Source organism: Entelurus aequoreus, linkage group LG03, assembly GCF_033978785.1.
Source record: "Entelurus aequoreus isolate RoL-2023_Sb linkage group LG03, RoL_Eaeq_v1.1, whole genome shotgun sequence".
Lineage (NCBI taxonomy): Eukaryota > Metazoa > Chordata > Actinopteri > Syngnathiformes > Syngnathidae > Entelurus > Entelurus aequoreus.
This window is the reverse complement of record NC_084733.1, coordinates 31,943,846-31,959,288: the sequence shown is the minus strand read 5'-3', so window position 1 is coordinate 31,959,288 and position 15,443 is coordinate 31,943,846. Positions and strand designations below refer to the sequence as shown.

General features: G+C 39.2%; 1 protein-coding gene across 7 annotated transcripts in view; it reads left to right on the top strand.

Moving 5' to 3' along the window:
• Window positions 1–15,443, top strand: part of evla (Enah/Vasp-like a) — a 77,577-nt gene that overhangs the window by 32,831 nt on the left and 29,303 nt on the right. The window contains exon 1 of one of the 7 annotated variants that reach the window (XM_062041605.1): window positions 10,611–10,756. The exons of 5 other annotated variants lie outside the window; for them this stretch is intronic. In XM_062041605.1, the coding sequence (XP_061897589.1) occupies window positions 10,713–10,756 (44 nt within the window). In that variant the 5' untranslated portion in view covers window positions 10,611–10,712. Of the gene's footprint in view, window positions 1–10,610; window positions 10,757–11,651; window positions 11,771–15,443 lie in introns of those variants that run through there. One more of the 7 variants, XM_062041609.1, reaches the window with a different exon arrangement.

Sequence of the window (15,443 nt, the reverse complement as noted above, 5' to 3'; positions counted from 1 at the left end):
ATAACAAATACATGAACATAACAATGAACAGAGTTGTACTTTTTAGATGTCAGGGCCCTATGCAATATGTACACATATTCTTAATATAGTATACATTTGAACTGACCTTTATTCGACTATGTTTGTCTTTTTGTAGGTGGCTAAAATACACGGTGCTGCTGACCGCCGTCTAACGTTATGTTACTGTGTGTGATACATTGACTAACGTTACGTTATGTATAGGTACCTCATGCAACCCTGCTTAAAAAAATCACTTGATAAAAAGTTTGAATAAGGCAGCAAACTGCAGTGGACGCAACAGATTGCCGTGTTTGCAATGACGTTATAACCATAGACATCTTATAAGTAGACGCAGTATTGGTTTCTGTGACGCGAGCAATTTGCATCTTGAAGTGGTGATGAGGAGCCGGCGAGCAGCCTAAACTGACAGTTGACAGGTAGAAAACAAAGATGGTGTTCAGCGTTTTCCTGCTCAAAATGAGCGGACTGTTGAAAATAGGAACCGGGGGATTACTTTTCACCAGTAAGATTTAACATTAATGTACTATTGGTTGTATTTTATGAAAATAACATTACCACAGAGTTGAGAAGGAGCAAAGATCTTCAATATATGTATGTGAAAATCACAAATAAATCTTCTGGGGGAGGATGACGCCCCTACAGGGGTTTGATTTACAAACTTTCAGCCCCACCTAAAACAAAATTCACCAGCCGCCACTGATTATGATGCTTTCTCATTTTAGGCAAAATATAAGACAATACTTTCTTAACAGTATAATTGTAACCAGGAATAAGTCTTTAAGGACGGCGTGGCGAAGTTGGTAGAGTGGCTGGGCCAGCAATCGGAGTGTTGCTGGTTACTGGGGTTCAATTCCCACCTTCTACCTTCCTAGTCACGTCCGTTGTGTCCTTGGGCAAGACACTTCACCCTTTGCCTCTGATGGCTGCTGGTTAGCGCCTTGCATGGCAGCTCCCGCCATCAGTGTGTGAATGTGTGTGTGAATGGGTAAATGTGGAAATACTGTCAAAGCGCTTTGAGTACCTTGAAGGTAGAAAAGCGCTATACAAGTACAACCCATTTATCATTTATTTAACAATATTCAAATACTAACATTGTTGGGTAAGACAGCATTTGGTTTCATTCTGAATCCAGTGAAACAGATTGGTGGTTTTAGCTGATATAAAGACTCTCAGGTGTTTATATATTTTTATGTTTAAGTATTTGGCAGACGCTTTTATCCAAAGCGACATACATAAAAAATACATATATAACAATCACTGTAAACATGATCATTTAAGGGAAGAATGTAATACAAAATATCAATACAAAGTGTCAAGACAGAATAAACTCTCTGCTGCTGCAGCAACAGAGATTCGGTCTATAAGATATATAGATATCTAATGTATTCATACATTGTTTATGTAGGATATACGCATGTATATATAATCTAATCATATTGTTTCTTCAACTTAAAAATAGCTGACCGTTTTTTTCCCCCTTCTCTGGGCTTATATTCCCAGTTTTGATCTTGGACGTCTGGTCACTTATAGCATATAAGAATATTATATTACTGTTAAGCAAACTATGAATAATAAAACATGTGTCCTTTATCATAGCTACACGTATGACAAAAAACCGCGTGAAAATGAGTGGTATTCAGTGAGGTAAAATGAATTAAATGCGCTGACAGTTCATTGCTCCTGCCAAATGAATTGCAGTGAGTGGAGCGCATCACCACTCCAAGATGGAGGCCCCGCGTCTCGTCTGCGCCAGTAGGCAGTAGCCCTCGATGCTGCGTCTACTTATAAGATGTCTATGGTTATAACGTTAGCAGTGAGTTTACAGCCTCACTGATTTAACTACACAGCAAATAAAAGTCATGTTACTTAGCCAATAAACGTTATCTTACATTCAAAACTTACCCTTCTTTGTGCAACTTCAAATGTCGAACGAAGTTGGAAGTTGTTGCGTCTCCGTCTGTAATATTCGAACTGCGTGATTTGCATACGGCAATTCGTTTTTTGTTGACCAAGTCGTAGTTTTTATACCCGAACGAAACCAACTTTGGTATAAATCTTTCTCACTGGCGCATTGTTTGACAACTCTTGTTCATTGGTTGTCCTGCAATTTGATTGGCTGAATGCTGTGTGATGAAAACAATGTAGATCTCATTTGATTGGCTGTTGTACTGAGACACCAGCTGACAGGAACAACACGCTGATAGACAGACAGGTAGAAAATGAAAGCTACGGAGCGCTCCCAAATAACTTTTTGAGCTTTAGGTTTTGGGGAAAGTAGCAAGTCATGTCAAGTCAAAAGGCTCAAGTCCAAGTGAAGTCACAAGTCATTGATGTTAAAGTCTAAGTCGAGTTGCAAGTCTCTTTACATTTTGTCAAGTCGAGTCTAAAGTCATCAAATTCATGACTCGAGTTTGACTCAGGGGTGCAAACTAACTTTTTGACCAACTCGCCAAGTGGCTAGTAGGTGAAAAAACATACTCGCCAACCATATTTTTTACTCGCCAAATGCCAAAACAAACTATTTCCTTTACCATTGTATTCCGCCATGTAGAAGTGTTCACGTCACATTAAAACCAATTCTACAACCAACCAGGGGCCACAGTATAGTATATAGAGTATATAGATTCTTTTTTTTACTATCCTATGAAACTAGAAGCAGGACGCATGATGCAGTGCAGTCTGCATCGTCGTATAGCCACTTCGTCTGAAACTTTCTCCCCCCAGTTCCAGCGCTGGTCGGTTTGGGTTTCGCAGCATTCGCATCGCGACCCCCCTCCTCCTCCTCCTCCTCCTCCTCCGTCCGTGCCTTTTTAGCTATGGGTTTCAGGAAGCGCCACATAACGATAAGATTTATAGGCTTAAGGCTAGGAAGAATGATTGTTAGCTATTAAGACTCGAGTAACGTTACCGGTACACTCTGTGACTGTCGCCTGAGAGATATCCCTGTAGTGCGCGCTCTAAGCTAACTACTAGGCTAGCTAACTGCCGTCTCTTAGCAACTAGTCTACGGAACGTCGAACGTGACATCACAACAAATATGTGCTTGGTAAAATAATGATCTCCGTGTTGCTTTAGGTACCGGTAAGCGCTGCATTATTGCTGTTGTGAACCTCACTTTTTCAACTCGCCAGCGTGGCAAGTTAGGCAAATATTTTACTCGCCAAAGCTAAAAATAGCTCGCAAATGGCGACTGGCGAGTGTTAATTTGCACCCCTGGTTTGACTCGAGTCCAAGTCATGTGACTCGAGTCCACACCTCTGCAAACTGCATTGCAAAATGACACAAAATCCATCCACGAACGGGGCCATATGAATCCTTTTCCTACTGTACTGTACAGTAATGTGGGTATACTGAGTGCACTCCGACACAATTTGAAATAGTCCCTGTTCTCTCTTTTAGCTGACCCTCGGTTTAAACTGTGCAAATTAAAATTGTGAATCAGGGGCTATATCAATCATTCTTGTTAGTCGTTTGAAAACATGACATTTTGTAGTTCTGTTTACAGATTTTTGAAATTATTATTATTAGTTAAATCTCAGATTTCTGTACATATTACTTGGGGTAGGCATATTGGGCTAACATATTCTAGTTGTCTGTTCTGTTTTGCAAAAAAATCTATGTTTTTATCAATCTTGCTTATGTTTCAGTTTTTGCAGCACGGCAAACGAAGGGCAATTTGTTATGAGCTTCAAAGGAATTTGCAGTGAATTGTAATTAGGGTTTGGTGTCGTTTACATATTATCCGATACTGGTGCCCAATTGGTACTTTTGAAATGGTGTCCGAACTGATTCCTAGGCCTAGGTTGATATTCGATTAGTCAACCAACCGAACAATAAATGAAGATGAATTCTGTATCTTTTCCAGCGCTTATAACCGCCATATGCATGCGTTGCTATGGGTTACGAGAGCAGTCACTCTTTTACATACGTCTCAGCGGGCATTTGTACTGCATGCACATAAACTACAATAATGATCACTACTGTAAAACTCAAAATTAAATTAAAATGATCAAAAAAACGTGATGATAATTGTACTTTCATAAATTTATAGGACTAGCATTAGCTTGCAAGCCAGTTTAAATGCTAAAATGAAAACAAGCGACATTAACCTATTTTCCCATTATGACACATCATACCCCAATCTAAACTTGTATAAACACATTACTGTCTAAACCACTGAACTACAGTATTCACATTAAAAATAAATGCTGTTCTGTTTTTGCACAAAGTGATCGATATAAACTCCAGTTTAATAAATGCAGATTGGGTGACCTGTTCTTTTCACTTCCGGTTGATTTGACGTCACGCAAGTTCACTTCCTGTTGAACAAACAACTTTGTCTGTGTCGACTCGACACTATCGACTATAGATTGATGACTTGGTGTATGTTGTTTCTTCATTGAGGAAGGTGTTAATGTCTCTAATGTTCATGTTAGCATTTAAGCTAAAATAGCAAGCTAAGGATAGTTGGTCCATAAGTTTATCAAAGTGTGGTTATCAATCACTGTTTTTTGATGATTTTAATTGAATACGGTTATACTAACCGGCAAGATTTTTACCATTGTTATCACTATTACCATTTATCGTTACATTTATAGTGGATACTAATAAATAATATGAGCACACATTTGTCACACAGATTTGTCTTTTAATCTACTGTATGTACAAAATTTTTTTGGCCTTTAAAAAACAAAAAAGCTTGCAGTGTTGGCAATTATGCAAAATATATGATGATGTAATCTTGATACAGCCCCGCCTTGGCCCCGCCCCCACCACCATAAATAGACTGCCATTCTGTAGGAAACACTTGGGCACAGGTGTCAAACTCAAGGCCCAATGTGTGTCAATAAAGTACTTGATCTGTCTTACTAAAAGTATTTTTTCCTTACGTTTAGACAGAAAATAAATGCATGTCCTGCAATTGCTTATTTTTTCAAACTTTGATATAGTCAAATAATACAACAGATATAAAATTATCATATATTTCAGACAGTTTTTTATGAAAATAAAAATTAATATTACAATATATTTGTGACGTATGATTTCAAAGCAAGATATCCATCAAATTGTACATACAAATTATTATACATACGATTATACATTAACATTCATATATAATCTCTGTTACAAGCAGCCCCTTCAGGGCAGCTTTTACTGCGTTGTGACCCTCAATGGAAACAAGTTTGACACCCCTGCTCTTAGGGAACCTAATGACGTAATTATTGATGTTAAAAAATAGGCCATGGCCCGTTTGTTAAAATTGAGTGAACATAACCTGCTCAGTGGCCTTGTGGTTAGAGTGTGCGCCCTGAGATCGGTAGGTCGTGAGTTTAAACCAAGTCATACCAAAGACTATAAAAATGGGACCGATTACCTCCCTACTTGGCACTCAGCATCAATGGTTGAAATTGGGGGTTAAATCACTGAAGTGATTCCCGGGCGTGGCCACCGCTGCTGCTCACTGCTCCCCTCACCTCCCAGGGGATGGGTCAAATGCAGAGGTTGATTTCACCTAGTGTGTGTGTGACAATCATTGGTACTTTAACTTTAACTTTAAAAGTATGTAAGGGGAGGGGACCACAGCAGCACCCAGTGCTCGTTGAGAAGAGCGATGATTGCTTTCATTTCAGAGACTCCCAAAGTCTCCACTAGATTTGTCGCCAGTTGCTTTTTTGATAAAGAGGAAAATATAGCGGCTGAGACGAGACGCTAAGTTGGCAACACCGAGCCCTCCTGCTCCGTCTTACTATTCTATGGCAGACCAGGCACCTTACAATGTGTTTATAATGAAAACATAGTGGAAACTCTATTTGTGGTGATGACTCATCCTAAGCTCACGTTAAAGTCGAGACAACTTCCTCAGTGAAGCAGTGGGCTTGAAAAATTTGTCTGGCCGCCAAAGCTAATTGCCACTGTAGCTGAAGCGTTCTCAGGTGGGAGCGACTAACATCTACCTGTTTTTTCCAGCCTTAATGTTGAAATAGCGAGGAATTTGTGAGATGGTGATAGAGGACATATGTCTAACCATGTGCGCAGGGACGTGCTTTGCTTTATTAAAAAGCCTGCCAGTGAACGTGGCCTCCTTTCACCCACCCGAGGCCTATTTAACACAAGGAAGCACTCAGTGTGGCAGAAGGCTCCATGTTGGTGCTTTGTTTGTTCTTTCTCCTCCCTGACATCTTTTTTGCTTTTGATCTCCGTCTTCTCGTGCCTCTCTCATGTTCACGCCGCTCCTCCCGTCTTCAGGCTCACTCATGTAACCTGTTTAAGCTCAACCATAGACGATACGTTTTTTGTTCTTGCTGTATTGTTTTGTATTCCTCGGGTGAGTCACAATTAAAACCTTCATGTATATGTAAAGATGCACTTCACCATATAGACAACAGGAGAGGAAAATAGTTTACCTATGGAAAAAAACTAAATGGTATGCTATTAATTATCAGCCATGTTACCATACGTAACTATGGCCTACAAACACACACACTCTCCTGTAATTGAATGAATAATATGAGGTTTCCTCTAGTGAGTAATCCAACTTGATTATCTCTGCAAATACAAAATAAAACTATATACACTATATTGCCAAAAGTATTTGGCCACCCATCCAAATGATCAGAATCAGGTGTCCTAATCACTTGGCCCGGCCACAGGTGTATAAATTCAAGCACTTAGGCATGGAGACTGTTCCTACAAACATTTGTGAAAGAATGGGCTGCTCTCAGGAGCTCAGTGATTTCCAGCGTGGAACTGTCATAGGATGCCACCTGTGCAACAAATCCAGTCGTGAAATTTCCTCGCTCCTAAATATTCCAAAGTCAACTTTCGGCTTTATTATAAGAAAATGGAAGAGTTTGGGGTCAGCGGATACTGAAGCGCATAGTGCAAAGAGGTCGCCGACTTTCTGCACAGTCAGTTGCTACAGAGCTCCAAACTTCATGTGACCTTCCAATTAGCCCACGTACAGTACGCAGAGAGCTTCATGGAATGGGTTTCCATGGCCGATCAGCTGCATCTAAGCATACATCACCAAGTCAGCGGATGCTGAAGCGCATCGTGCAAAGAGGTCGCTGACTTTCTGCACAGTCAGTTGCTACAGAGCTCCAAACTTCATGTGACCTTCCAATTAGCCCACGCACAGTACGCAGAGAGCTTCATGGAATGGGTTTCCATGGCCGAGCAGCTGCATCTAAGCCATACATCACCAAGTCCAATGCAAAGCGTCTGATGCAGTGGTGTAAAGCACGTCGCCACCGGACTCTAGAGCAGTGGAGACGCCTTCTCTGGAGTAATGAATCATGCTTTTCCATCTGGCAATCTGATGGACGAGTCTGGGTTTGGAGGTTGCTAGGAGAACAGTACATTTCGGACTGCATTGTGCCGAGTGTGAAATTTGGTGGAGGAGGAATTATGGTGTGGGGTTGTTTTTCAGGAGTTGGGCTTGGCCCCTTAGTTCCAGTGAAAGGAACTTTGAATGCTCCAGGATACCAAAACATTTTGGACAATTCCATGCTCCTTCCTCTTCCAACATGACTGTGCACCAGTGCACAAAGCAAGGTGGACAGCCTTCCCGGAAGAGTTGAAGCTGTAATAGCTGCAAAAGGTGGACTGACATCATATTGAACCCTATGGGTTAGGAATGGGATGGCACTTCATATGTCAGGCAAGGCGAGTGGCGAAATACTTTTGGCAATATAGTGTATATGAACATTTCTTATCACTGTTATTGTGACCAAAATTATCACGGTTATCATTATTATCGTGGTATTTTTAAATGTGCTCAAAATTTTCAAAAAGTACTTGTACTGAAATCTTTTAACTAAGTTTTATTTAAAAAACAAAAAACACATTCAAAATGATATACTTTGTAGAAGAAACATTATTCTAGATAACTGTTACATGTACCTCAGTAGAAAATAAATGAAGCAATTACAATATTTTATTGATATTGTTACACCCCCATCCTGTGTTTTTGTCTGATTATATTTGTAATCAAACATTTTACTATTCACTATTCTTGAACATTTTGTGTATCAGTATCAGCATTGGTATGACCAATACTGCACCTGTAACTACTTGATTTTGGATCCATATCCAAATATCTGGTATTGGCTAAAACTAATGTAAATTATCCAAACAACAAAAGAATAAGTGTTTATTACATTTTAACAGAAGTGTAGATAGAACAATGTTACAACAGAAAGTAACCAGATATTAACAGTAAATTAGCAAGTAGGTTAATAATAGTTTTGAGAAAATAATTCACCCGGAAATGACGCAATTTATCAGCAGCCATAGTAGAAGCCTTCGTAACTCATTTTGAAATGTTCTATTATCATTTATAGAGGTGGGGGAAATAATCGATTTTTAGATACATCGCAATTCGGACTTGGTCGATTATAGAATCGATTAGTAAACGACAATAATCGATAACCGATGTATTTATTGTATATACAATAATGCAGACGGTTCTAAAATGTGGCTGACTGCAGCGAGCCACATCACCGAGTGATCCGACCAGCTCCTTTATTATAGGTTACATACAGTATGTTCCAGTTTGGCACACATTTCCATTGATTTATTAAATGTGATGGGAAATAGTTTAACTGTTTCTTATTACAAATGCACTGTTTTTAAAAGTCGCGAGTGATAAACGCTTATTTAGTGAAATGAAAAGAAATGTAAAACTGCATCAATATACATAAATTAATGATGCATTAATAATCGATTTTTAATCGAACCGTAGCTCCTGAATCGTAATCAAATCGTGAGGTGCTCAAAGATTCCCACCTCTAATATAAATAATAAGAAATAATTTATTGTGATATATGTCATCATTGCACTACCAGAGAACGTGCATTCTTGTAGTTTGATGCTGCTCTTGTATTGGATTTGATTAGATGCAGTCGGTGAACCTAATATTGTGACTGGTGTATGTAGTTGCCAGTTGATTCATCGTGTTACTTTAATGTCACTAAGATTTCAGCAACAGATGACCTTTTCGGCATGATGCGCTGTCATCCATGATGTGTACACTCGCATCAACTTTTGTTGCAGTGACAGTAACGCCGGAAGAAGTTTTGCACTGAAATTTGACGCTCGGTCTACAGGACGCTTCATTTGCGACTTGCTTAAAGAGCTGAGCTTAAAAGTCCAAAAAGAGAAATGAAAGCATCAGTCCATTCCTCTGCTAACTGCTCCAGAAATAGTTGCTGCTTTTGTAAGAAGATCCATCGGACTTCGTACAACCGGCACCTTCCTCTCTCTCCCAACGGGCGGCCTGGAGGCTCTCTGAAGTGGAGAGTGTGCGAAGGGATTAGAGAGTGTGTATGACTCGCAGGAAACATGAAGTCTGTGTGTTTTTGGAATTACCGTCATTTAGTGCGACACATCCAGCAACCTGTCAATAACAATAGTCCCTCTTTTCTATTTTTAATTGTATTTACTCATTTGCATCGTCTCTTATGTTTCCTTTTTTGTTGCATTTCTTCTGTTGTCTCACCCTTAAAAAGTCTCGCAAATCAGAAACAGATCGCTTTCAGTTTGGCAGTCTGACAACTGCGCTCAATTAGATAATTTTCTATTCGTTCTGCATCTTTGTGGCTGATATAAGTGAATTGTTTACTTGACAGTGTCCCTAAATGTCGCGTCAATGTGTAGTCTAACCATGGAGGGCGTTGGCTTGGAGGCAAAAAAAAAGCAACCACAACCACAAGGCTTTTTTTCTGTTCATATTTTTTGCTAGGAATGCAAAAACATTCTGCTTGTGATTGCTCACTGAGAATGTAGCTTTGTTAAGAGTTGTCATGCGCTGTTATCATACAGTACACTGTCTATCTACAAAGATAGGGCTGGACATTGTTATGTAATTTACAGTATTGACTGGGTTAGAAAACAGTCTGGAAAAGACTGAAGTTTTGAGACTTACACAGCGTTACCTTGATTTTTGTTAGTACTATATTTTTTGGACCATACGGCGCACCAGAGTATTATCAATCAATCAATCAATCAATGTTTATTTATATAGCCCTAAATCACAAGTGTCTCAAAGGGCTGTACAAGCCACAACGACATCCTCGGTACAGAGCCCACATACGGGCAAGGAAAAACTCACCCCAGTGGGACGTCGGTGAATTAGGGACACTGTCGTTGTGAGCGGTTCTATTCAGGTCTATTTTCATACAAGGAGTGCATCGGATTATAAGGCGCAATAAAGGGGTCATATCATAATTTTTTTTCTACATTGAAAACTCTACATAACATGTAATGGTGGTTCTTTGGTCAGAGGCACCACTTTGCTATGAGTTCTTTCTCAAATTCAATAGTGTTTCTCACCTATTAGATCAAAGTGTTGGCACTCGCAACTTTATTTGGCCTCGTTTGCGATGTAAAGATAAACTGTAATAATGATAACCAGGGTAAAACTAGAATTACCGTTTGAAAGTAAAATGATCGAAAAACTAGTTCCTGTCCAGCGCTCTTATTTTTTGTTCCACTTCCTGTTTGTCTTGTTTGACTCCACTCAAAGTCACGTTACCTCTGCCTGAGCGCGGTTTCCCTCACCTGTTTCTTGATTGTCAACCAGGAGACAGACGTGTAACTGGTTGTCAATCAGGTGGCTTATTAAGCCAGCCTTGTTGATCAGATGGTGCTGAATCTTTGTACTCTGTTCATGCTTAGCGTCACGTCACGTCATGCTGCGCCCCGTGTTCCTTGTTCCCCACGCTGCTCTATACTTGTAAGTTTTTTGCCTCTGCTTTGGTTCCAGTGTTATTTTTGACAGCAGTTTCAATTTCGTTTTTGTCATAGTTTTGTGATGAAAATGGCTTAGTTTTAATCATATTTTAGTGGTCTAAATTGATTTAGTTTTAATCGACTAAATTCTTCAACATTGTAGTCAACTAACACTACAGTACATTTTGATGACTAAAGTATGAAGTATCTTTGAAGTTGTCTTGAAACCCCGTTTATTACGGTTATTGCAGAAGCATCTCAAAATTTAAATTCACAACAAGACCTGCACTCCATGAATATATCAAAGATACAATATATTGTGCTCCTGTTCTATCGTCTTTCACAGTAACAGAAAATGGAGCCACAGGGTTTACGTGTCTTGTTGTGTACCACAGCAGAGGTGAAGTGCGTACATATGTCCTCTCTTCTTTTTCCTTCCAAGTGCAGAAAACGTATTGTATTGAGGTGTGTAACAATACAGTTTGGTTTTCCCAGTGAAAAATCCAAACACCAAGCCTTACAAAGACTTTAGTTCTGACTAGATCTCCTCTGTGCTTTACCCCTGGCCCTTTCCCACATGCAACTGTGATTATGTTTTCCTAGCTAGTCCCACCTACCTGAATACTAATTAAATTGTATTTAATCTGTCAACATTTTTGCCTTGTTTTTGTTGACTAAATTGTCAGATTTGTCATTGTTTTAGTCAGCGTGCATTTGTTTTGATTTAGTTATTGTCTTATTTTAGTCAGGGGAAAATGAGTTGTTGACAATAACTTAGATGACGATTTTTCAGTCAATAAAATTAACACTGCTTGGTTCCTGTTTGTTAGCCCTGCGATGAGGTGGCGACTTGTCCAGGGTGTACCCCGCCTTCCGCCCGAATGCAGCTGAGATAGGCTCCAGCAACCCCCGCGACCCCAAAAGGGACAAGCGGTAGAAAATGGATGGATGGATGGATGGTTCCTGTTTGTTTTTTTGTTAGTTTTTGACACATTTGTGGAACTCTTCTTTATCCACGGTTGGTACTACTTTATTTTTCATTATTAACATAATGCAGACTGCCTTTTGTCTCTCCAACAACGCAAAGCTCACACCGTGACACATTTGGTGTAAATGACATGCAAAAAGTCTTCCTCTGAAACAATGGACAATTCCCACCGAAGTCAAAGTCGTGTTTGTTTACAATGAGCTCAGGCTCACACCTTGGTATTTAGGAAAAAAATAGCGTTTGATTTGCTTACCCTAACCCGCATCATTAGAGCTTTTTTTTTTTTATCGGTTATCCAAGCTATTTTTTTATGTTATCGGATTTATCAGTGTTACATAATTCTTTATACTACCCGGTAATTACAGGTCCGATATTTTGTGAAATATGTTTTTGTTTTGTAATAATTATTTCACTGATTTTAAAACAATGCATGTATTAGGGTCAGTACTATAACTTATGGTGATACACACTATCAGTCATTTGACAAATTTAGGATGGTACAATCTTTTTTTAGAAATACTTTTTTTTCCCCCATTTATACAAATTATACAATGCAGCTGTTGTATGGCAATGCACTGGAAGAAAACTATGACATTGCTGTCGTTGAAAAAAACTATTTTAAATTTAAAAAGTTATGCTCATTGTTGAATACTGCAAGATAAAACATGTTTTCTTTTCCTATTCACAGCACTGTCACTTCAAAGCAAAATACTGCGTTTATTGCGTGAACATATACTGTAGATGTCAAACCTAATGACATGCAGTAATACATAGTGTCTGCTGAGTTTGTCACATTTGAGCTGAAAGTGAGAGAAGTGCCTTGATATGGGAACACAGCAACTTAACAGCAGGCAGAGGTGTAGTTTACTGTCCTTTCACAGGTTGTGAATTCACTAAAGGTTTTTCTTATTGGTTTTATTTCACTGTCACGCCAAGAGAGAGCTACTTCGTGGTAGTCGGACTGTAAAGCTGCTCACATTAGCAGATTGAAGGTGTGAGAGTCAAGATAAGAGGCGTGAGGCGAAAGGCTGACACGTATTTAAGTGCTTGAGCCTTGTATCTAATAAAATTAGTATGAGCTCTGCGATTAAAAAAAAATCCCTTTCTGCTGCGCTAACTCACGTGTTTTGTGTTTTGTTTTGTTCCCCTATTGAACATAATATAAATACAAATCTATTCCAGAGTCAAATTGTTGCTGTCGTTAAACCTTCAGCAGCCCTTTTATAGGGCAGTGAACCACAGTTTTGCAGGGTTAAAAGAGTACTACTATCAAGTCTATCTTACAAGTCTATCTTACAAGCCTATTCGTGCAACATTTTCCAGCAGGTACATTCTTTGACAAGACGGGATGATCACTAATTACTCATTGAGCTGTTTAGCATCCGTTTGACAGACTGAATGTGACCCCTGTGTTAGGGTTTGAAATATAGGTTTTAATCTACAGTTAGGGTTTCAAGTTAAAGTACAAGTTGATATTATGGCTAGTGTTTTAATTTGAAGTTTGACATTTTCAATTTGGGCATCGCAGTAAGCTACGCCCACATAGAAGCCCCAAGATGTATACTTCCATATCTAATATTCTATTTAATGCCTTTATGGAATGTTTGATTAAAAAATGCAGAATTTCTTATCAGTTGTTGAGTTGCAAACATGGTTGGCTCCTCCCGGCCCCGCTTCATGTGATCAAGTCCAACTGGTGATGTTCTCTTAGGGCTTTTCACACACTGTATCATTACCAAGACACACATACACATACACACACACACACACACTCACATGCCCTCTTCCACCGCTGATGTGAATGTGGGTGTGTGTTATACCACACCACACACTCAAGAGGCCTAAAGAGCTAATTTACCGTTGTGTTTTTAGCTTCTTAACCAGCACTCTCCCACTTTTTGCTTTATTTAACATTGTGTGTTTATTCCCGATGTGGGAAGTTGGGAGAGGAAGCTGCAAAAAGGTGTGTCTCCCTTATGACCCAACACTTTACTAAACTACACGGCAATTGTGTTTCACTGGTTCTTGTTACAGTTACACTTACAGTGTAGTACTATATGAGTTGTCACTGTCCTGTATTGTAGATTTGTGGTGTTATTTGCACCACGTTCACCTTTTGTGCTTTGAAGCTATGGAATGAAAAATTGTATTTTTCGATTTTATGGAAACAACCAAGGGGTTGATGAAACGATAATTAAATATATTAAATTCACCACTAGGTAGGGCTGGTACACTCTTATGTCAGCGGGATTGGAGCATAACAATTGATTTAATTAAGTATTTTGTTAAATTGTATTGATTTATTGCAATAAATTTGAATATTGTCTTGTCCCTTAATATTGCTGTTTTCCAAAGAATGTCAACCTTTTTCAAAAATGTCAATAGGGAAGTAACTATGTCAAAATCTTACTGGACATTATAATCACAGTATTAAGGCCAAGATATGATATTATTGTGGTAAATGTCCCCCCCCCCAAAAAATAAAATACCATAGTGCGTAAAATGAAGTGGCAGGAATGTTTAGGATAAACACAAAAGTCCTAGAAAATCTACTCACCAAGTTTCAGTTTTTATACCGTCATATGTCACGGCAATATTGTGAGGATTTTGAAACCGCAATAATGCAGTATCAACAATACTGTTACATCCCTAATAGACAAGCAAACAATAACAAATAACACTGCAATAAAAAATTACAATATCCTTAAAATACAAAAATGAAGAGAGTGAACTGCACATCTCTAAGAGAGTGAACTGCACATCTCTACACAAAATGTATGCATGTATCTCTTTCGCTCTTTATGCAGATATATCTAGTTGCGGGCCGTGCATTTCACACAGAGGCCTTCAGTGATGTCTGACTTTAATAAATAGCAGTATTTATGTCACCACATGACCACGGCAGGAAAAATAATATACAGAAACACACTTGCGCACTACTGGGCATTGAATCGCCTCAACAGTGTACGAAACAGGCTTTCTTTTCAGGGCATTTAAAAACCAAAAACCCGCATCAGCAATTAAAACATATCTCTCCAGACCCACTCGACATCCATTGCTTTCGGTCTCCCCTAGAGGGGGGGGGGGGGGGGGTTACCCACATATGCGGTCCTCTCCAAGGTTTCTCATAGTCATTCACATTGACGTCCCACTGGGGTGAGTTTTCCTTGCCCGTATGTGGGCTCTGTACCGAGGATGTCGTTGTGGCTTGTACAGCCCTTTGAGACACTTGTGATTTAGGGCTATATAAAGAAACATTGATTGATTGATTGATTGATTGATCTCTATGTGGTGCTGTCAAATGAAAATATTGTAAAAAACATATCAAAACGTGAAAAATAAGGAATAACATTTTTTGATCTCACAATTTGTAGCCCCCATCCGAAGCCTTAAGCCAGTGGTACCGCTCATAGTTGGTAGATTCGATTGGAAGTGGCAGATAAATAATTTCACCGGCTAGGACAGGTTAGCTAGCTTCGGGGGTTGGCCGACCTCGTCTTAGGAGATCTAGCTTCTCTTGAAATGTCTTTCTTGAAAATGGCCTTGCAAATATATATCTGCATCCTAATCAACGCTTTACTCTCCTTCCTTGTGGAAGCAGAGAAGGTCTAGCTAGCCCTGACGGCCCACCACTGTATACATTTATCCATTAGGGATGGGAGATACTGCCTAAAATTCATATCGTGATATATATATTGCAATA